This window comes from Amphibalanus amphitrite, unplaced genomic scaffold (genome assembly GCF_019059575.1).
Source record: "Amphibalanus amphitrite isolate SeventyFive unplaced genomic scaffold, NRLGWU_Aamphi_draft 000103F_arrow, whole genome shotgun sequence".
Lineage (NCBI taxonomy): Eukaryota > Metazoa > Arthropoda > Thecostraca > Balanomorpha > Balanidae > Amphibalanus > Amphibalanus amphitrite.
Genome location: NW_024881598.1, coordinates 401,486 through 423,442, shown reverse-complemented (window position 1 = coordinate 423,442; position 21,957 = coordinate 401,486). Strand labels below are relative to the sequence as shown.

Genomic DNA, 21,957 nt, shown 5'->3' with positions numbered 1-21,957 from the left:
GCGCCCGTCGCGCTTCGAACCCGGACTGTCATAACCGGGAACGCGTGCTCTCACCACGCGGAGTCCAACGCTCTAACCAACTGAGCTACGGGACCGGCTATTTTCGACACTTTCGACACAATCATAGACATTTTCGAGGAAAAGGTCAATGATTCTTCACAGACAAACAATAGGTACATTAAATGCAGAAAATGAGCGCCTCAAGAATCATCTTCTTTACCTGTTTCGACAACCGCTTTGCATATTTAGCTAGTCCACCGAGCGCAGCGTAACTGCGGCGTAGGTCACAAGCGACACATGATCCTCAAACGTAAGACCGCTGTCGATTGCCACTCCTAAAATTTTTGCTTTGTCAGGCGACTTAATTCTGGCCTCTTCAAACTGCATTTCAAAGCTTGACTGATCACGCCTCTGTCGATGTTTTACAAGAACTAGATCTGTTTTTGAAGGATTTATTTTCAAACTATTGTCTGTGAACCACTGCTGTGAGTTTTTCAAGGTAGACTGAACACGAGTTTGAAGCTGCTTGTGATTTTTTTTTGAAGTTCAAGATGAAGAAATTGTACATCATCTGCGTACATGACAGTTTTCGTGTCCGTAAAGGATGTGAAGTCATTTGTGAAAAGTAAAAACAAAATCGGCCCTTAAAGGGACAGTATCACCATTTTGATGAAATTTGACATTGCATAGGCCCCACCTTTCTGGTCCGGGAACTGAAGACCGATCCTCGAAGCTCCACACCGTTATCCCGCTATCGCCGCTCAAAGTACGAAAGGTGTACTACACTTTGAATCGTGCTTCACTATCTTCACTGTTTAAATGCTTGCGCCGTTTTGAATTGACCGCCAGTAATAAAACTTTTACCCTGGTCATTTCATCAAATTTTATAAAGCCAAAACGTTTTTCGCACTTATTCATCACCGTTAAATTCATTAAATAGTCGTAGGCAATTTCCGCTGTTTCCTTCGGATTCTAGCGGCTCAACAAAGGAATTCCTTCAGCTTGAAGGAATTCCTTCAGCTTGTCACGTGATATCTTCTGGGCAATACCTAATGCTGCCTTTCCCTAACGACAACTCAATCAGAAGAGCGGCCGCGTAAGCGTAGCGTCAATAATGTATTATCTGCGCCAGTTCTGTAGTAATTTCGCAGGCTTCCAAAGTGGCGGCCATGCTTGTAGTGGTGGTACGCTCATGAAAATGACTCGCTCATGAAAAAATATTTTTCACCGAGTTCGGTCCTCAAACTATGTTTTTCTGATTCAGAAAAATAAGAAATGCTAGTAAAAAAAAATCAGCTCCATACATTGATTTTGTTTTCGATGATACTGTCCCTTTAAAGCGACCCCTGCACCACGCCGTGACTGATGGGAAATGTCTTCTGTCCGCCCCTGACCTTCTGCACCAGTCCGCTTAAAGGGACCCTCCCACCTTCAAAAAAGTTAATGAATTGGCATGAAAGTGATGTCGCTCGGTTCAGAAAGAGCAAAAACGATTATCTACCAAATTTCATCGAAAAATATTCACGGGTTTTCAAGATATTAGACTTTTACCTTTGTTTACTTTTTGGGATCTCCGCTGTTCCTAGCGACTTTATTTGAAAGTGCGGCATTTGTTGCGCGCAAAGCAGCATATACCACCGCGTGCTACCAAACGTTTTAGTAAAATATTTAAAAATCGTTAGATCTCCGCTGACGTCATCAGATTCCCGTAATGGTTAAGAGATAGGGACCACGCTGGTCCCACCCTGCAAGTAAAGGGAAGAAATTTCTTGAACACCATAAAGCTGCGGGGGTTGCGACCAGGATAAATGGTGGTTTCTGAGCCTGGCCGCAAACTTGGCTATCTCAACTCAAAACTAATGTTAAGGTGGGAGGGTCCCTTTAAACAATCCTCGATCCAATGAGTATCAATACCGTACCATCCTAATTTAGCCTGGGGCGTCGCACACTATCGAAAGCCTTAGATGTGTCAGCTGTCGTAAGACTGCCGACCTGACCCCCATCCAGCCCCCTCATCAAATATCCAACCGTATCCAATATCGCTGTCTCTGTAGATCGCCCTGGCCTAAACTCGTGCTGCGCATCACTCAAGATAGAATGTGACATTACATATATTGGCGCTACAACCACGATGCTATCTCGGCGCATCACAGCGCACTGGCAGGGAGGTGAGGGCGGGCGGGGGCGGGGGGCTAAACAATAGTCATACATACGATACAGCGCACATCTGACACGATCACAACGTCTGGTACCGACGAGGCCAACAGCCCGGAGAGCCGCGCGCTGCATCCCTGGTGTTGGCCCGTGTACTGTATTGACCCCACCCCGTGTGGTACCGACAGGAGGCCAACAGCCCGGGGAGCCTCGCGCTGCGTCCCTGGCTGGTGGCCCGTGTACTGTATTGACCCCACCCCGTGTGGTACCGACAGGAGGCCAACAGGCCGGAGAGCCGCGCGCTGCGTCCCTGGCTGGTGGCCCGTGTACTGTATTGACCCCACCCCGTGTGGTACCGACAGGAGGCCAACAGGCCGGAGAGCCGCGCGCTGCGTCCCTGGCTGGTGGTGTTCGGCCACCGGCCCATGTACTGCTCCGATAACGACACCGACGACTGCACGAAGCAGTTCGACGCCATGCGAGTCGGCATACCCGTCCTGCACTTGTGAGTGTGTGTGTGCGTGTGCGTGTGCGCGTGCGCGTGCGCGGGTGGGTAGGTGTAGGGGTGTGTGGGTGTGTGGGTGTGGGGGGGTGTGTGTGAGTGTGTGTGTGTGGGGGATGTGAGTGTGGGTGTGGGTGTGGGGCGGGGCTCGCTGTGAGGTGACCAGCTATGTAAGTACTACGAGTGGTCCGTGTTACACCGGTGTCAAGGCGACGTTGGCCCTCCCAGCTCCACCTACCCCGTGTCTGTGTTCTCTCAGGTCGAGGTAAATCTCAGTATTCATCAGCGGCGCCGCGCCGTGTTTGAACACCCCCTTGCGGTTTTCGCAACTATCTTAAAACCGGCGGCGCGAAGCGACACGATTTTTGGCACACCTGTTCATGCATCTTATCCGCACATGTTGTGAAATTTTCAGAACCAGGTCGCTCAAGGTCAGGTCACCAGGTCACGCCAAGTGACCTCACCTCGGAAAAAAATTAGTATGCTCGTCATAGCTACACCGACGGAACGCTTGTTTGGAAATTTTCAGCGATTGATAAGTGTAACAGTATCTTTAAAGGTTTATCTCGGAATTTTGATATTGGTGACCTAAGGTCAGGTCAATTTTGCGGCCTCTCCATTATACATTATACATAAGTCAATGGGAGAAAATTAAAAGCGTCTCTTTTGCACGAACGCCATTCTAGATACTCTCAAACATCGGGATGCAGGTGAAATTGACACACTGAACCGGAAAATGGCACCTGTGACCCCTCGTTATGTCCCCGAGGTCATCTCAGGTCACGAATAGTATCTAATAGTTTTTCGCTGATAACTTCTGATAGAGGCATGCTAGAGCGATGAAAACGCATTAGATGTGTTCGGCTCGACGATGCGGATCGACTGATACGAAATATGACCTTTTCCGGTCAGGTCATGACCTTGACCTGAGGTCAAATTTTCATATTGACCTTTTAAGGTCAAATTATAAGTCATTCGACGCGTCTCGACGAGAGGAACACGATGCTGGCAAAAGTAATGTCGTGACTTTTGAGCCCAAAGTTATTGCCGAAAAAAATGCTTAGTAAAAACGGCTATTTCCGTTAGTTTTTGCCCTCTGGAGGCTAAACCGTTGACCTGAGGTCAAATCTGAGGACATGCTGGTGAAAGAGCGTTAAAAGAGCTATCGAATGCGCTTTTCCGCGGCGCTGTAGCTCTATCGGCTCCCGAGTTAGCCATTTGCAGTTTCCAAAATGTTTAAATAGCCAACACTTTACCTTTGGTGACCTCTGGTGACCTGACCTTTGACCTGACCCAAAAAATGACTGAAGTGTTTTCGCCCTATTTTGAACGTTCTTTCGATTGCCGCTTACAGCGTGTCGCTACGTGGCACAGGAGCCGAGTTAGAAGGGGGATGTTCAGACACCCCCTTCCCCCGGCCCGGCGCGGAAGTCTCGGAGCACCGGCCCGGCGCCGGTTAACTTCAGGTCACCAGGTCGCGTCAAGTGACCTCACCTCAGAAAAAGTTAGAATCCTCGTCATAGCTACACCGATTGAACGATCGCCTTGAAACTTGCAGCGATGAATAAGAGTAATGGTATGTAATGCATTGTATTGTATTAACCCGGCAGGCGGTGGGCCTCCCGGCCACCTTCCTCGCGGTGGGGAAGGCATTTTTTGCCCCCTCCCCCCGTATCACCAAAACTACTGGAGGTATCCGTAAAATTCAAACGGCGTTCGATAGCCTTGTCAAATTTGTAGAGGGAAATCAAATTTCATTGACCTTGGGGTCATTGATGACGTCACAGGTCAGGTCAAAGATAAAATGTTTCATCGTTTACGGGTCTTCTAGGGAAGGCGCTATAACATCGAGTAAAACGCCTTTTGTCGAAAATCAGCGATAGGGCGTAAGTTGCCTAGTACATATGCTGCTATTGGAAGTCAATGATAATACCAGGTCAGGTCACAGTTCAGGTCATCAAGGGTCAGCACATGAACCCAACTTTACTTGGGTTGTGCAATGTGCGATGCATGTTTTATGGCCATTTTTTCATTTCCAACTCAATGGTGTTTTTTTTTTTTTTTTTAAATATTTTTGGTGCCCGACTCGGGCTTTTTGTCGTTAGTAGCACACATTCATACTGGGTTAGTACACTATATACACGGCAGTGGTACGAATCGTTTTCGGCACCCGCTACGCGGGACAGCCTTGACCGCACGCTTCCTGTCACGCACCCCAGGTGGCACCGCACTGGTGCGCACGCTGGGGCTATCCCGATTTCTCGGGCCCGGCAGGTCAGAGGGCTGCTCCGGGACATGAAGCGAGGCCGTGCCCTCGGGACATGTCACCGGACCGAAGGATCTGTTTAAAGGCGGATCAGGCCCGTGTACCTGCGGCCGGGGGCGCTGGCTGGCACAGCGGTAATCCCCACGACCGAGCGAACACTCCCCAGTTACTGCCATCTCCTGGGTAGGAGCCGGCCGAGGAAAACGCTGCCAGAGGTCAGCTTTGATCCAAGGACCTCCCACGCCAAACGTGAACGCACTTGCCAACTGCGCCACAAGGGTGGTAACTCAATGGTGTTGGTTATAAGACCATCAGGTACGGTTTAGGTCACTTTCTGCCCTCTGGTGGAGCTCAGGTCAATGTCAGGTCAAAAAAGGTTAAATTTCAAAGTTGATAGTTTTGCATAAAATGGGTATTGTTTCGATGCAGCTCATCACGGCGAGTCTAATGGTGGTCTATGTTTTGCGCTACGTGGTCTAGAATTGCTAAAAAAATGAGTTTGAAAATTTGACGTCATCAATATTGAAGTTTTCTTTCGCTCTAACTTGGCCAAAAAAGAGGTATCGATCTAAAATTTGGTATGTGAATAGGAGTCTTTAGAGGCTATTACATATATTCTTGGTTTTTCAAAAATCGAAAAACTTTTGGGATTTTTTGGCTATTATATTCCCAAATTTTTGGGGGGTGGTTAATTCCAAAATTTTCAAAATTTCGAGATAGCAGTACAGTAGCCCTAGTACCTAATTCTACACATTTTATGTCTTGAACATTCTTCTGTATCATGAAAGCTATACCTAGGCCTCACAGCTTTTCCCGCGAAACCTTTTTTTGGTCGAAAATGGTAGAAATGACGTCATTCCAACGTCATTAGCGGTCAACGTATCATAGCCTTTGGAAAAAATGGTCACAACGTGTAATAGTTATGTCGAGGGTACTGAAAGTTTGGTGACGATCGGCGCAGCGTTCTGGAGATATATCGAAAAAACTAAAGGGAGGGGTAAAAAATGCCCCTCCCCTCCCCCCACCACCTGGAAGGTTAAACATCCGTAGACCATCCGCGATTACCGAGGCTAAATCGCTCGGTGTCAAAACCATACATAAAACATACATAAAACGAACGATGGGGGAGGTAGAACATGCATTTAAAACATGCACTCTAGCATCCGCGCTCAGCCCGTCAAATTTGCTCCGCCAACCCGTACCAAGTGGCGCTTCAAGCCTCCGCAGGACGGTCCGACAGATAGTTCGGTCAGGGCAGGAGGGAGCGCGTTGTAACCCACCGTGGCGGGGTATGCGAAGCGCCTTTGACCGCACGCCGTCCTACAGCGGGGCGGGCGGAGCGCCTCGTCCTGCCGCGTCCGTCGGTCACGCACATCACGACAACGGCGAAACATACCCGCCAGCTAATCGGGCTCGCCATGCCTCTGGACTTTGTGGGCCAACATCGGGGTGTGATATCGGACTAGATCAGGTGCCGATAACCACCACAGCTCTCTCTGCACGTCAGATATGTGGTCAAACTTTTTTCGCCCCGAGATAACTCTGGCTGAGAAATTCAAGACCTTTTGAACTCTGTCCAGGTTTTAAGGGTACCGTTTCCGTAAACAGAAAGCAGTACCTAACGTAAGAGAGAACCAGGGCGGAGACGAGGGTCGACAGTTCAGATTCGGGTAGATAATGCCGCAGGTGCAAAAGGCCAGTCAGCATTCCCGTTGATCAGCGAGACGTGACGGTCCCATATAAGGTGCCGATCGAAAATCAAACTTGTACAAAATTTATATCTCGGAATTTTGATATCGGTGACCTAAGGTCCGGTCAATTTTGCGACCTCTTCATTATAAGTCAACGGGAGGAAATTGAAAGGCGCCTCTTTTGGACGAGCGTCATTCCAAACACTCAAACATCGGGTTACAGGTACATATGTTTAACAAGCTCATAGACCCGTGAACAGGGGGGGGGGGGGGGCACCGGGGGCGCTTGCTCCCCCCAACTTGAGAGCCGAGGGGGCGGCGCCCCCTCAACATTGAGGCAGCGAGAAAGGATCTTTCCTCCTTTTTCCGGACTTCTTTCCATCTTGTTTCCTTTATGCATCTAAACATCAACACACGGCATTTTCCTTACCATCTGAATGGTTTCTGCTGATACGGTATCGATTTGATAACACCTGCTTTATTGTCATCCCGCTTTGGTTTGGGCCCTGACCTTGGCCATAAGTTTGGCAGGCCAGATTTTATACTGGACCATTCTGAGTCAACTTTGAGAACTACATAAGGTACGTATGTACAACGGTGGTAAAATCGTTGCTATAGGTATATGACACAGTTTACCCGATCCGGATGTGAGGGAGGGGTGTGGGGCAATGAGTGCACTGACGTAGCGCCCTCGGAAGGCTGGTATGGGATTGAAGCTCAGCGACACTAAGGGCTTGTGTGGTGCCTTCGGTTATCGGTAGCACCCTCAGAATCACCGGCGTAGGGCCCTCAGAGCTGCCGGTAAGGTGCCTTTAGAGGCACTGGTGTGGGGCCGTCATGCAGGTGCCGGTGTGGGCGCTCAGAAGTGCTAGTGTAATTCTCTCAGAGGCGCCGGTGAGGGTCCTTACAGGCGTTGCTGTGGGCCCTCATAGACGCTGGTGTGGAGCCGTTACAGACGGGTGTGGCGCCTTTAGAGCTGCTGACGCGAACCCTCTACAAGCCGGCAGGGGGTTCTCAGTGACCGGCAAGGAGCCCTTAGGGCGGCAGAAGAAGTCCTGTGGGGTTCTTTGGAAACCGGCATGGTACTGTCAGACGCCGGTTGGGCCCTCAGAGTCACCGATGTGGGGCCCTCAAAAGTCACCAGTGGGTGGCCTTTAGATGCACAGGTGTTGACTGTTCGGTCCTCAGAGCCGCCGATATAGGGCTTTAACCCGCGCGGGGCTGGGGTCTCCAGCTGAACGCGCGGGGCTGGGGGGGGGGGGGGTAAATTTTACCCCCCCCCCCTGTTATCTCCCGAACTAATGGTCCGATTTGGAAAATTCAAACGCCAATCGAAAGCTCTCATCACGAACAACTAAAAACATGTACTTAATTTAAAGTTTGAGGTCAAGGTCAAGGTCAGGTCAAGGGTACAAATTGCAAGTTTCTACAGTATCGGCCTTGCACTGTAGTTGCCGAAGAATGGAGTCATGGACTGAGACTGATTGCCCAAAACGTGTTCTTAGGCTACCAAGACAATATTCGTTGCATACAATATCATTCAGAGGTCAAGGTCAAGGTCAGGTCAGGTCAGGTCACCAAAAAACAAAATATAGAAAAGGGCATGTGTGACACATGTTTTATGGGTCATTTTACTCATAGAATTCAATAGGCACACTCAATAAGTGATATGGACCACCTCTGGATGAATTTCAGGTCGAGGTCAGGTCAAGGTCAGGTCAAGTGAGGTCAAATTTTGAAGTTGGTTGTTAAGGCCTAGAAAGGTATCTATCTGATGCAGTTTTTCACGGCGAATCGAATGGTGCTATTTTTGTTTCCGTACGAGGTCTAGAACTTCAAAAAAAATCATTTTTCAAAATTTTTGTGTGTCATGACGTCATAAAATTTTGAATAACTCCCACATTTTTGAACCGATTCTTCTAAAAATTGGTATGTAGGTGCACATAGACCACTTCTCTGACATATATTCCGGGGTTTTCGATACATTCAAAATTTTGGATTTTATAATTATTTTCCCAAAAAAGTCAGTTTTTTGAAAAAAATTGGGCCAAAATCCAAAATTTTCAAAAGACCGAGATAGCCATTTGATAGACAAAGTAGAGTTACGTATAACCTTTTTTGTTACGTCTTGATTCCTTTAAAAATGAAGATGTTAGCGGCGTTTGAAATTTTGCCGTTTTTGAGGCGAAAATGGCGAACATGACGTCACTAAAACGTCAATTTCTCAAAAATTTCCCGACGGATTTCGCTCAAATTTTCAGGGAACGTGTCAAATTGATGTAAGAAAAGGTACTGAAAGTTTGGCGGAGCTACGCGCCGCCGTTTTTGAGATATTGCAAAAATTCGCGAGGGGGGGTAAAATTTACCCCCCCAGCCCCGCGCGGGTTAATAGGCACTGGTGTAGACACTCAGAGTTGGGGGTGTAAAACCCTCAGAGACACCGGTGTGGGCCCTCATAGGCGCCGATGAGGGCCCCCACAGTTGCCGTTATGAGGCCCTCAGCAAAATAAGTGTGGGACCATCACAGGCGGGAAATGCCCCTAGAACTGGCCCCTCATGGTCGGTAAGAACTATTAGAGGCCAGTGACGGGCCTTTGGAGACCACCGAGGGGCCCTTAAAAACTGCAAGAGGCCCTCAGAAGCCGGCGTGGGGCCCTTATGGAGATCTTAGTGTGGTTATTTAGGGCCCATGAGGTGCTCTAGCGAGCCCCATGGGGCACTTCCGAGTCGAAATATGGCCATTGTTAACACTCAGCGGTCAAAATATGGCGCCGCGGGGCCTCTCGGATCCGAAGATCCCTTTAAACCCGATGGGGGGGGGGGGGTACGTGTCCCCCTAGATCCCTAGCTACGCCACTGTTTCATATGCATAATGTCAGGTGTTTTAGGCTCGCCCCCCCCCCCCCCCCACCACCAACTTGAAAATCGTTCCCGGGCCCCTGGACAAGCTGAAAAGAAAAATGGCGCCCATGACCTCTCTTTATGTCCCTGAGGTCATATCAGATCATTAAATGTCCACAGCGGTTTTCTGACAATAACTTTTGATAGAGACATGCTAGAGCGATGAAAACACCTCAGATGTGTTCATCTCATCTCGACAATAGGAATCGACTGTTATGCAACATGAGCTTTTCCGGTCAGGTCATGACATTGACCTGACGTCAAATTTTCAAAATGACCTTTGAAGGTCAACTAATTGTTCATTCGACGCATCTCGATGATTGCCCGATGATTGCTCGATCGATCTCGATGCTGGCAAAATAAATGTAACTTTCTTCAGCCAAAAGTTACTGCAGCAAATGTTTTAATAAAAAGGCTATTATAATAAGAGATATTAACCTTACTCTCATATTAGCCAAGATATAAAATTTCAAAAAGTCAAAATACAGTTTCGGGAGCTTTCGGCTTTGCGCCTTTATCAACCGTTATGCTTGCCGTTATTACGAGCGAGCGAGCGCAGCGAGCGAAGCGAAGTCTTTTCAATATAAGGGAAAAATCTCAGTATGAGCGGCCCGGCCCGGCCCGGCCCGGCCTGTAACGCTTTTGAGAGGCTTATATCTCAGCAACCGCTGGACCGATTGGCCTGCGGTCTTTTTTGCTGGGTAGCCCCATCCCTTCTACCCCGTAATTGACTACTTTTGATACATCTCAGCGACCGTCGTGGCACGTACCACGTGAAAAGTCAAGGGTGTTCAAGCTGTTTTGCAAAAGTAATGATTTTGAGAGGCTCATATCTCAGCAGCCGCTTGGGTGATTGACTTGCGGTAACTTTTGTAGGGTAGCTGCATCCCTTCTACCAAAGGTCGAATACTCTTGATCTATGTAGTGACCCCCCCCTGCACGTGCCAAATACAAAAAGAAGAGGTGCCAAATTTGTTCCCATTTCAGTAACTCGGTAATTACTGGGGCGATTTCGCTGAAACTTGGCATACAGGTAGGCACCCACCAGGCAATGCATTCCCATGTGTTGCGGTTAGGGTGCTACTGCACGTGCGCACGTGCAGGGGGCGTTTCCAGATCTCGAGAACGGCTGGGCCGATTGCGCTCAAATTTGGTACACGGTTGGGGACCGGTTAGTAGGGTGCCGTGCAAAAGTCATTTTGGAACCCGTTTGCACGTGCGCACGTGCAGAATGCCGCTTCCAGATCTCAGAAACGGCTGGGCCGATTGCGTTCAAATTTGGCACACCGCTAGCGACCGGTTAGAAGGGTGCTTTGCACAAGCCCGTTGGAAGTACCCTCTCGCCCTTCCGCACGTGCAGGGCTCACTATCTCGCTCGCTCGTTCTTCGCCCAAAAGGCGTTTTACTGGTGTATTATTTAGATCATTTTCGTCACAAACTTGCATGGAACAGAAAATTCGAATTCGTACGAACATGCAGAAATCACACACGCACTTCCCAGCTACTCTTTAAAAACGTATCTATGCAAAACTTACAGAGACATAAAAGATTTATCATGAAGTGCAGAACAAGATAGTCATGTCGAAAACATGAGTCATACGTTCAGCGGAGATAGTATATATAGTGGGTACATCATCAATAATGGGTCCCGACCCCCCGACCAACATTAAAAATATGGAGATAAGCATATATGAGGTAAGTACATGCATGCATACGATAACAGAAGTGTACAACAGCACACCCGCACGGCGCACACCCGCGCACACAAGTTTCCACGGTCAGTCAGTTTAGATATAATGACCACTCAGATGATAAGCCAAGACGAGGTTTGCGTGTTAAGAGTGGGTTGAAGGTCGCGAATAAAAATGGATTCCCAAATTTTTCTATCTGGGCCGTCTTTTGACGCGTGCAGAATCTTGATTGAGACGTTTGAGCAGTCCAGTCGCACAGAGTGTTTCGTTTGGTGAAGGCCAAAAGGGGTGTCTAGTTTGTTGTTTTTTGCATCTCTTATGTGTTCATTATATCTAAGCCTGACAGATCGGCGTGTTTCACCGACATACACAGACTCGCCTTGTGCGCACAGTTGACATTCCATCTGGTACACCACATTCTTTTCATGGCATCTCCCACGCAACCCAGTTGCGTGGGAGTATTTTGTAAAACTGTATTTTGACAAAACTGTATTTTGTCTTTTTGAAATTTTATATCTTGGCTAATATGAGAGTAAGGTTAATATCTCTTATTATATTCATAATTTCTCTCAAAACTGTGCTAAAAACCATTCAAGATAAAAAGGCTATTAGTCTGAATTGTTGTAAGCACTGCTTTGAGAGACATAGACATACTTAAAAATATAATAAAAAAGTTACCGTACTCTCATAATTAATATCGAAAATCGTAAAAAAGGCCAGATAATCTCGAGGAGCTTTCCGCTTACGCCTTCTTCAACTCGCTCAGTTAGGAGCTTTCGGCTTACGCCTTCTTCAACTCGCTCTATTAGGCGTAAGCCGAAAGCTCCTCGAGATTTTTTTTTTTTATAAATTTAGCTCGAATGTTTGAATGGACGGATTGACAGAGCCGGAGTCCACGCTAAGCAGAGCTTGTTGCGTAGACCCCGACCCCTACCGTCCGATCGCGCTATTCCGGGTAACGGGAGAATTTAGATGCCAAAGTTTAACGTGCCCTTCAAAGCCGGACACGGCCTGTCCCACTCAACTGACTTCAACTGGCTGCGGCTGCTCCCACCAACCGCAGACCATCCCCGTCAGGGGTCTCATATATCGAGCGCCGGAGCGTCTCGAACCCGGGCTCTCACTACCGGGAGTCCGATGCTCTACCAACTGAGCTACGGGACAGGCTGAGATTATCTGGCCTTTTGACGATTTTCGATTTTAATTATGTGAGTACGGTTACTTTTTTTAATTAAAGTTGAAGAAGGCGTAAGCCGAAAGCTCCTCGAGATTATCTGGCCTTTTTTACGATTTTCGATTTTAATTATGAGAGTACGGTTACTTTTTTTATTAAAAAGGCTATTGTTTTGTTATTGCCGTCCGGAGGCTAAACCGTTGACCAAAGGTCAATTCTGAGGGCGCAGTCCAGAAAGAACGCTATAAGGGTTATCGAATGCGCTTTCCCGCAGCGCTGTAGCTCTACATATTGTTGTGGCCCAGGAGCTGAGTTAGACGGGGGAGGGGGTTGTTCAGACACCCCTTCCCACCGGCCCGGCGCGGTTGGCGCCGAGCACCGGCCCGGCGCGGGTTAAAGGTTACGCTGCAGAGATATCGTTATCGCTCTTTTGTGGACGGTGCGAGCGGTGAGATGAACCAGCCGTACATGTGTGCGATTCGCGTATCCCCGGTCCCAGGTGCCCGCAGCTGCGCAGCCCGCTGACACTGGAGGCCAGTGGTCCTCACACCTCGCACAGCTGCGCAGCCCGCTGACACTGGAGGCCAGTGGTCCTCACACCTCGCACAGCTGCGCAGCCCGCTGACACTGGAGGCCAGTGGTCCTCACACCTCGCACAGCTGCGCAGCCCGCTGACACTGGAGGCCAGTGGTCCTCACACCTCGCACAGCTGCGCAGCCCGCTGACACTGGAGGCCAGTGGTCCTCACACCTCGCACAGCTGCGCAGCCCGCTGACACTGGAGGCCAGTGGTCCTCACACCTCGCACAGCTGCGCAGCCCGCTGACACTGGAGGCCAGTGGTCCTCACACCTCGCACAGCTGCGCAGCCCGCTGACACTGGAGGCAAGTGGTCCTCACACCTCGCACAGCTGCGCAGCCCGCTGACACTGGAGGCCAGTGGTCCTCACACCTCGCACAGCTGCGCAGCCCGCTGACACTGGAGGCCAGTGGTCCTCACACCTCGCACAGCTGCGCAGCCCGCTGACACTGGAGGCCAGTGGTCCTCATACCTCGCACAGCTGCTGTTGCTTTATTTACTTAATTAACTTAATTAACTACTTAATTAACTTAATTAACTACTGTTGCTTTATTTACACAAATACATACCCAACTAATTTGAGTGAATTAGAAAAACTTCAAAAACGAGCGGTAAGAATTATCGATGGACCGCCGAGACTGGCACATACTTCGCCAATATTTAGGAAACTCAAACTCCTTAAACTTAGGGATCTTGGACAACAACAAATGCTATTACTACTGTTTAGAAAACTCAATGGAAGCCTGCCTACTGCTATTGCTGAGTTATTTGTAACCTCTGAATCTAGTAGAACAATTCGTTCCATTAAACATTTCCAAGAATCATTTACATGTAGAGTCTATAAAACACACACTTTATCATGGACTGGGCCTAGAGTTCGGAACAGAGTAATGGTGCCTTTATTTCCTAGACTATCTACGGTACCAAATTCGAAATTCATTATCAAAAAGCTCTCTAAAGCTTTCTTCCTAAGTCACATGATTGATTCACTTAATACAGTAGCTTTCATCAATATACGCTTCTAGCAAATAAATAGTACGCATGTTTTATGCACATTATTTAGGGATTCATTTTCTCCAACAAAACGATTTGCCTAAAATAAACAGGTGGTGCGGACAGTGGACGGCAGATGTGGTCTGCTGTGGGGCCAGGCGGGCTCCGCCGGCCTGGCGGAGCCCTGAGTGTTGCCGAGCATTGGGCCCCCGCCCCTATGACCCATCCGGGCCAACCTGGGTACCGGTCCCACTTGAAAGGGACCGTTCGGCCGCCCGGGCGGGCGGGGCGCCGGCCTGTCGGGTCGGGTCGGCGCTTCCCTCGCCCGGGCGGTGGTTAGGGGGCACCCCCGGGAAAGATGATTTTCCGGGGGTGCGGGCGGGGGCTCGCGGCCCGTCTGGCCGTCAAACATTAAAACCACGTTTATTGTAGGGTAGTAGTTCTCTTGCCTGTCTTTCCTTCCCAGCTGTATTCCTTCTCCGTTTTTTTTCCTCTCGTTGATGTTACCTCTCATTTCGTTATATTGCTTAAATTGCATTAATTTCTACTCCAACCACCTCGGAACTGGCCTCTGTGGGCTGTCTGACAACAAGCTCTGCTTAGTTGGACAGCTTTACAGAGGCTCAGTGAATGACCTTGCTTGAATTTGACCAGAAATGACCATCTACGACCATCTTCCATGTATGTATGACTGCTCCCCCTCTTATCCCTTCCTCCCAATAACAATACCCTGTGTAAAGGCCGCCCCACACTGGACCTCGCATGCGGGTTGCGAGTTTTTGGGTTTTCGGGTTTCTTCAAAATCAAATAATACAATCTAAGCTGAATGACCCACACTACCATCTAACAAGTGAGTCTGCATGTTTTTAGCTAGCTAGCGACCTTGCATCGCATTCCAAAAGTTGATTTTGAGTCAACTTTCGATTTTCCTCGCTGCGAGGTCTGCGAGTTCTACGAGGTTTGCGGGTTTTTCGTTGGAGTCGAATTTTGGTTCGTTGCGCTGGTATTGCGACTATATGTAAGTTTCTGAAAGTGTACCGGCTTCACTGCGTTCATGAAGTTACCATAAGGGAACGGTCTAATCACTCTATGAATTAGTAATATGCCCGCAAACTCAAAACCCCCAAACCCGCAACCCGCATGCGAGTTCCAGTGTGGGGCGGCCTTAACCCGCGCCCGGCTGGGGGTCCTGGATTTCCACGCCCTGCTGGGGGGGGGGGGGGTGTTTGAACACCCCCCCCCCCTTCTAACTCGGCTCCTGGGCCACGTAGCGATACGCGGAAGGCGGCGTTCGAAAGAGCGTAAAAAATAATGACGAAATCACTTCGGTCAATTTTTTGTTCAGGTCAAAGGTCAGGTCACCAGAGGTCATTGAAGGCAAAATTTCGCCGATTTCCAGGTCGAATGTCGAAAATTTCCAAGAAGCCAACGCATAACTCGGGAACCAATAGAGCTACAGCGCCGCGGAAAAGCGCATTCGATAGCCCTATTAACGCCCTTTCTGAGTAATTCTCTCAGATTTGACCTAACGTCAACGGTTTTGCCTGCAGGGGGCAAAAACTGCAAAAATAGCCGATTTTTTTCGGAAACAGTTTTTCTGCAATAACTTTTGACCCAAGCCTTGTACGAGCTTACTTTTACCGGCATCGTGTTCCTCTCGTCAAGACACATCGAATGAACTATAACTTGACCTTGAAAGGTCAACTTGAAAATTTGACCTCAGGTCAAGGTCATGACCTGACCGGAAAGGGTCATGTTGCATATCAGTCGATCCGTATCGTCGAGCTGAACACATCTAAGGTGTTTTCATCGCTCTAGCATGCCTCTATCAAAAGTTATTTGCGAAAAACTGTTAGATACCATTCGTGACCTAAGATGACCTCAGGCCATAAACAGGGGTCACGGACACCATTTTCATGTTCATTGTGTCTAAACCACTTGTAATTCAGTGTTTGGGAGTGTTTATAATGTCTTTCGTCCAAAAGAGACGCATTTCAATTTTCTCCCATTGAATTATAATGGGGAGGTCGCAAAATTGACCTGACCTTAGGTCATCGATATCAAAATTCTGAGATATACATTTTGTACATGCTATTGCTCTTAGCAATCGCTGATAGTTTCAAAGCGATCGGTCACTCGGTGTAGCTATGACAGACATTGAAACTTTTTATGAGGTGAGGTCACTTCAAGTGACCTGGTGACCTGACCTTGAATGACCTTGCTCTGAAATTTTCACAACATGTGTAGAATTGATGCATGATAAGGTGTACCAAAAACGGCGGCTCTCCGCGCCGCCGTTTTTGAGATATTCGCGAAAAACCACAAGGGGGGGGGGTGTTCAAACACCCCCCCAGCAGGGCGCGGGTTAAGTGTGCATCAGTGGGCGTTCCAGGCGTAGAAGGGCAGTCACCAACTGTTTTCAGTTGTGACTACTTTCCTTATCTTAAGCTACTATATTAACAGCATGCATACTCCACTGATATTTCTCTCGTTTTTTTCCTTACTCTTAGCTGGGAGTGCCGCGACTTATCATTTTAAGTTCACTGGTGTTAACGTAAGGTTCTGTGTGTCGCTGGGATAGAGGGAGGGGGCACTCCTGGTCACCTGTTCATGGGTGGCGGTGTAGAAAAAAAAAGCTGCGCAGCCCGCTGACACTGGAGGCCAGTGGTCCTCACACCTCGCACAGCTGCGCAGCCCGCTGACACTGGAGGCCAGTGGCCCTCACACACTGGAGGCCAGTGGTCTCACACTTCGCACTTTTCACATTATAGCTCTGATCGATTTCAATTGTCTTGCTTTACTAGCCCATTGGATCCACCCGTCAAAGTTGTCGATCTCGCCATGGTTTTCAGTTTATTTTATGCATGTTTCCCATGTTTGTACTACCTTTTCCGACCTCGGCTGGCCATGGAAGCGATCCGACTTGGCCGCCGCCTGTGAGCTCCTCCGAACTGGGCTGGTTTTGTCTTCAGTCTGACCCAGTGTGGTTTTGTACTCAGTCTGACCCCGGCTGGTTTTGTACTCAATCTGATCCCGGCTGGTTTTGTACTCAGTCTGACTCAGTGTGGTTTTGTACTCAGTCTGACCCCGGCTGGTTTTGTACTCAGTCTGATCCCGGCTGGTTTTGTACTCAGTCTGACCCCGGCTGGTTTTGTACTCAGTCTGACCCCGGCTGGCTTTGTACTCAGTCTGACCCAGTGTAGTTTTGTACTCAGTCTGACCCAGTGTGGTTTTGTACTCAGTCTGACCCCGGCTGGTTTTGTACTCGGTCTGAGCCAGTGTGTGTTGCGCGGCCCAGGTACGGCATGGAGGAGCTGCTGATGGAGTACGGGGTCGACCTGGCCATCTGGGCGCACGAGCACTCGTACGAGCGGCTGTGGCCCGTCTACAACGAGACTGTGTACAACGGCACGGCCGTCGACCCGTACCGCAACCCGGGCGCGCCCGTACACATCGTCACGGGATCGGCGGTACGTGGTCAGAGCGGGTACACTGTGAACTGAACACTGTACACCGTACACTATACACCGTACACTGTACACTGTACACCGTGCACTGTACACTGTACACCGTACACCGTGCACTGTACACTGTACACCGTGCACTGTACACCGTGCACTGTACACCGTGCACTGTACACCGTGCACTGGACACTGTACACCGTGCACTGGACACTACACTGTACACCGTGCACACTGTACACTCTACACTGTACACTGTACACTGTACACTGTACACTGTACACCGTGCACAGTGCACACTGTACACTGTACACCGTGCACTGGACACTGTTCACTGTACACTGTAAACCGTGCACACTGTACACTGTACACTGTACACTATACACCGTGCACACCGTGCACTGTACACCGTGCACATGGACACTGTACACTGTACACTGTACACCCGTGCACATCGTTACCGGATCGGCGGTACGCTCCTCGGGTGTACGCTATACAGTGGGTCGGCGGAGGACGGTGGGAGTTAGGCACTGGGGAGGGGGGGGGGGGGTCGGGACAGGCCGTCTACACCGGTCGGGACTAGGTGGGGGTCAGAGCGCCCCTACATAAGTTATTAAGTTAAAGCTTCTAATCGTCATTTTCACTTACAATGAGCCTGAAAAGGTTGTTACGAGCGAGCGAGCGCAGCGAGCGAAGCGAAGTCTTTTCAATATAACGGAAAAATCTCAGTATGATCGGCCCGGCCCGGCCTGTAACGCTTTTGAGAGGCTTATATCTCAGCAACCGCTGGACCGATTGGCCTGCGTTTTTTTTTTTTTTTTGCTGGTTAGCCCCATCCCTTCTACCCCGTAATTGACTATTTTTGATACATCTCAGTGACCGTCGTGGCACGTGCCACGTGAAAAGTCAAGGGTGTTCAAGCAGTTTTACAAAAGTAGTGATTTTGAGAGGCCCATATCTCAGCAGCGGCTTGGGCGATTGTCTTGCGGTAATTTTTGTAGGGTGGCTGCATCCCACCAAAGGTCGGATACTATTAAAGGGACTATCCCACCTTTAACATGGGGTTTGAGTTGAGATAGCCAAGTTTGCGGCGAGGTTCAGAAACCACTATCTATCTAGGTTGCAACCCCCGCGGCCTCTTGGTGTTGAAGAAATTCGTTCCCTTCATTTGAAAATGGGCCTTGTGCAAGGCCCTATCTTCAACATGGAGCGACCGTTAGTGTGACGTCACCTCGTTTAGTCATTCTGATTTAAATGGGTTTGTTCGTTGAAAAATCGCTTAAAACTTGGTCTGAACTTTGTTGTGGTGCCTACAGAGTAAAAAGAATCAGCTTTATGACAGTAATGTGGCCTGGGGAAGGAGGTAATTTTGGGCTGTGACGTCACATATTTGAAAGTTTGTGTTTGGAATATGGGAAACCTAAGATGTTTAATGAAAAATAAATGCCAGAACCGTGTTCCTGGTCATCCAATCTATAAAGTCGGGCACAATTTAACTGGTTTTAACAACATTTTAGAAGGTGGGATAGTCCCTTTATTCTATGTGAGTGACCCCCACTGCACGTGCAAAATGCGAAAAGAAGAGGTGCCAAATTTGTTCCCATTTCAGTAACTCGGTAATTACTGGGGCGATTTCGCTGAAACTTGGCAAAGAGGTAGGCACTCACCAGGCAATGCATTCCCATGTGTTGCGGTTAGGGTGCTACTGCACGTGCGCACGTGCAGGGGGCGTTTCCAGATCTCGAGAACGGCTGGGGCTATTTCGCTCAAATTTGGTACACGGTTGGGGACTGGTTAATAGGGTGCCGTGCAAAAGTCAGTTTGGACCCCGTTTGCACGTGCGCACGCGCAGATTGCCGCTTCCAGATCTCAGGAACGCACAGTAGGCGATTTCGCTATCCTAGCACTTCATGAGTTATATCTTAAGTTAGACTCAAAACCAGTCATCTTTAAACCCCTAATTTTGTGCCTAGTTTCATTGCGCTTCAACTGATATAAGTGTTTGCATCAGAAGTAATCAGGTTTTCTTTGCAACGTGCAAGAGAGCGACCAATGCCTTTTCCCCATAGGCTTAATACAGGACAGAAGAGGCTTAGCAAAAACATATACAGTGTTGTCTGTGTTATGACTTACTTCTCAACCTTCTCAACTAGCGTCAGTTACGGATGAACCACTTGATCGCAAACCACGTGAGCTGGTTTTGCAAAGAAAACATTGTTGCAGAGGCGCTTTCAGACTTGTCTGTTTGGGGGAAAATAGTACCAACAGACTACCACATTTCAGGAGATCGCAAATTATCGTGTTTTAGGAAGTAGGTAATTATCAGTGAAATGGAAATGGTTTAGCGCTGAAATTGCATGTAAGCAAAGCTAAGATGCAATTGCAAAGCAAAAAATAGGAGACCATGACTTGCGAAAAATTGTGGTTGCTTGAACGTTCCGATCACATGTTCTACAAATAAATAGCTTTAGCTAGTGTCGTATCTACCTATAACGTAACGCTTATGTTTGGTGGTTGGGATTCAAAGTTGCGAAATGAATGTACGCTAACGGAGTTAAAGGAAGGAGTAGGAATTTCGCTTTCCGTTTGGCCTCTAAATGAGTTAGAACTTCGGTGCAACGTGGGCATGCTGCTCTCCCCGAACGGAAGCCATTTTTACCTACCCGATTGTAAGTTTTTTTTAGGTCAGAGTCCCCAGGTCACGAAAATGGTCGAAGGAGGTCAAATTGCATACCATTCGATTCGGCAGGTCTTCCTGAGTTCATTGGTGGCTTGCCTAAATCGCTAGCTCAATTTGATGGGGAGTTATGGACCAAAAACCATAATGACCATACCATAGTGACGTCATAAATGACGTCACGCAAGTTCAACAATGCAAAAAGTAAAGCATCGGACCTTGCAAAAGTAAAGCTTGAACTAGTTTGATATCGTTCCCGGTGCCAAAATAGCAGTGTTCATTTTACAACATTGACTCACAATGGTGAGGTCATGTGACCGACCTGACCTCATGTGACCTTTAGGGAAAATCCGAGACATACAAACTGTGAATCCTCTGGAGGATACTAGGTTCTGTAAGTTTCATCTCCATGTGAAAGCTGCTCTGGCATTGAGGGCTTTGCGAAGTTGCGACATCTGAGGATCGTGCAGAGGTTCACTTATGACGTCATTGGTCCGTAAACTGACCTGACTTAAAAAGGTAGTTGGTGTCACAAGATTCGACTTGAATCAAAAGTCAGGTATGCCAAGTTTCAGCCTTCTATCGCTGGCGAGTTCGGAGCTGTCGCGAACAGAATCTTCGGTTGGGCGGCGGTACTTCGCCCCTCCCCCCGGCCCTGCACCCACTTTATACGGTAATGGTTGAGCAAAACATCCATAACTCCGTGAATCGCAAAAAGTGGCAGCCGATTTTTTGCAGGATATTGAGACCAAAGACCAGGCTACTATGTAATGGTATTTTTGTTACCGGATCTCCTGGATGGTAAAAGATGCGCATTGCCAAACATGGTTAGCAGTATTGATCTGATGCAGTTAAAAGGTGTGCTGTGAAAAATTATTAAAAATATAGATAAGTTTCAAAAGCAAAATTTGTGTGATGCATACTGCTTACAAGGAATGTGGCTTCAAACAAAATTACGGTTTTCAAGATAATTAACTTTTGTGTTGATTTACAGCCCTCATTGTAACTAGGGTCAAATCACGACCCGGCACCGTAGCTCAGCTCTTCTCCAACAAGTTCGTGTTTGGACGTTTGTGGTTTTAAAGTGTGTGGTTTGGTGTAAAAAGAGTGTGACATTTCAGATGCTGGGATATTTAGCTACAAAATACCCCAGCATTTATTCATATTTCCCATCATTTTTTTTTTCGGGCCCCTGAAGCGCTAGAATGCATGGATCGCCTACAGTGGAACGGCTGGGCCGATTGCGTTCAAACTTGGCACACCGCTAGCGACCGGTTAGAAGGGTGCTTTGCACAAGCCTGTTGGCAGTACCCTCTCGCCCTTCCGTACGTGCAGGGCTCACTATCTCGCTCGCTCGTTCTTCAACCAAAAGGCGTTACTGGTCTTCATAGATATCTATGCTGGTCTTATTTGAAAACTGTCGTGTTTTCTGAAGAAAACAAAATGGCGAAGTGGCTGAAGTGAAGCTGAGATAATAAGTGTCGACGCGACTCTAAAATTTTGTTACGGAGCGAGTGAAGCGAGCGGGGTCTTACGTAGAATAACGGAAATTTCTGAGTATGAGCGGCCGGCCGGCCGGCCGGCCGGCCGTGGTCACGCTTTTGCGACGCTTATATCTCAGCAACCACTTGACCGATTTACATGCGGTAATTTTTGTACTTTGTAGGGTAGTTTCATTCCTTCTACCAAGTATTGGACTATACCCGATGTGGGTGACCCCTTATGCACGTGCCACGTGAAAAACGAAGAGGTGTCAGTTTTGTAACAATTGCAATATCTCGGTAACTACTGGGCCGATTGCGCTGAAACTTGGCATGTATGTAGGTAGGCACCCACTAGGCAATGCATTTGCATATGCCACAGTTGGGG

General features: G+C 48.4%; 1 protein-coding gene across 2 annotated transcripts in view; it reads left to right on the top strand.

Annotated features, from left to right (window-relative positions):
• The window catches only part of LOC122380655 (acid phosphatase type 7-like), an 83,883-nt gene that overhangs the window by 43,360 nt on the left and 18,566 nt on the right, over nucleotides 1-21,957 (top strand). For both annotated transcript variants that reach the window (XM_043364004.1, XM_043364005.1), the window contains 2 exons: nucleotides 2,517-2,659; nucleotides 17,249-17,420. In XM_043364004.1, coding sequence (XP_043219939.1) covers nucleotides 2,517-2,659; nucleotides 17,249-17,420 — 315 coding nt within the window. The remainder of the gene's footprint in view (nucleotides 1-2,516; nucleotides 2,660-17,248; nucleotides 17,421-21,957) is intronic.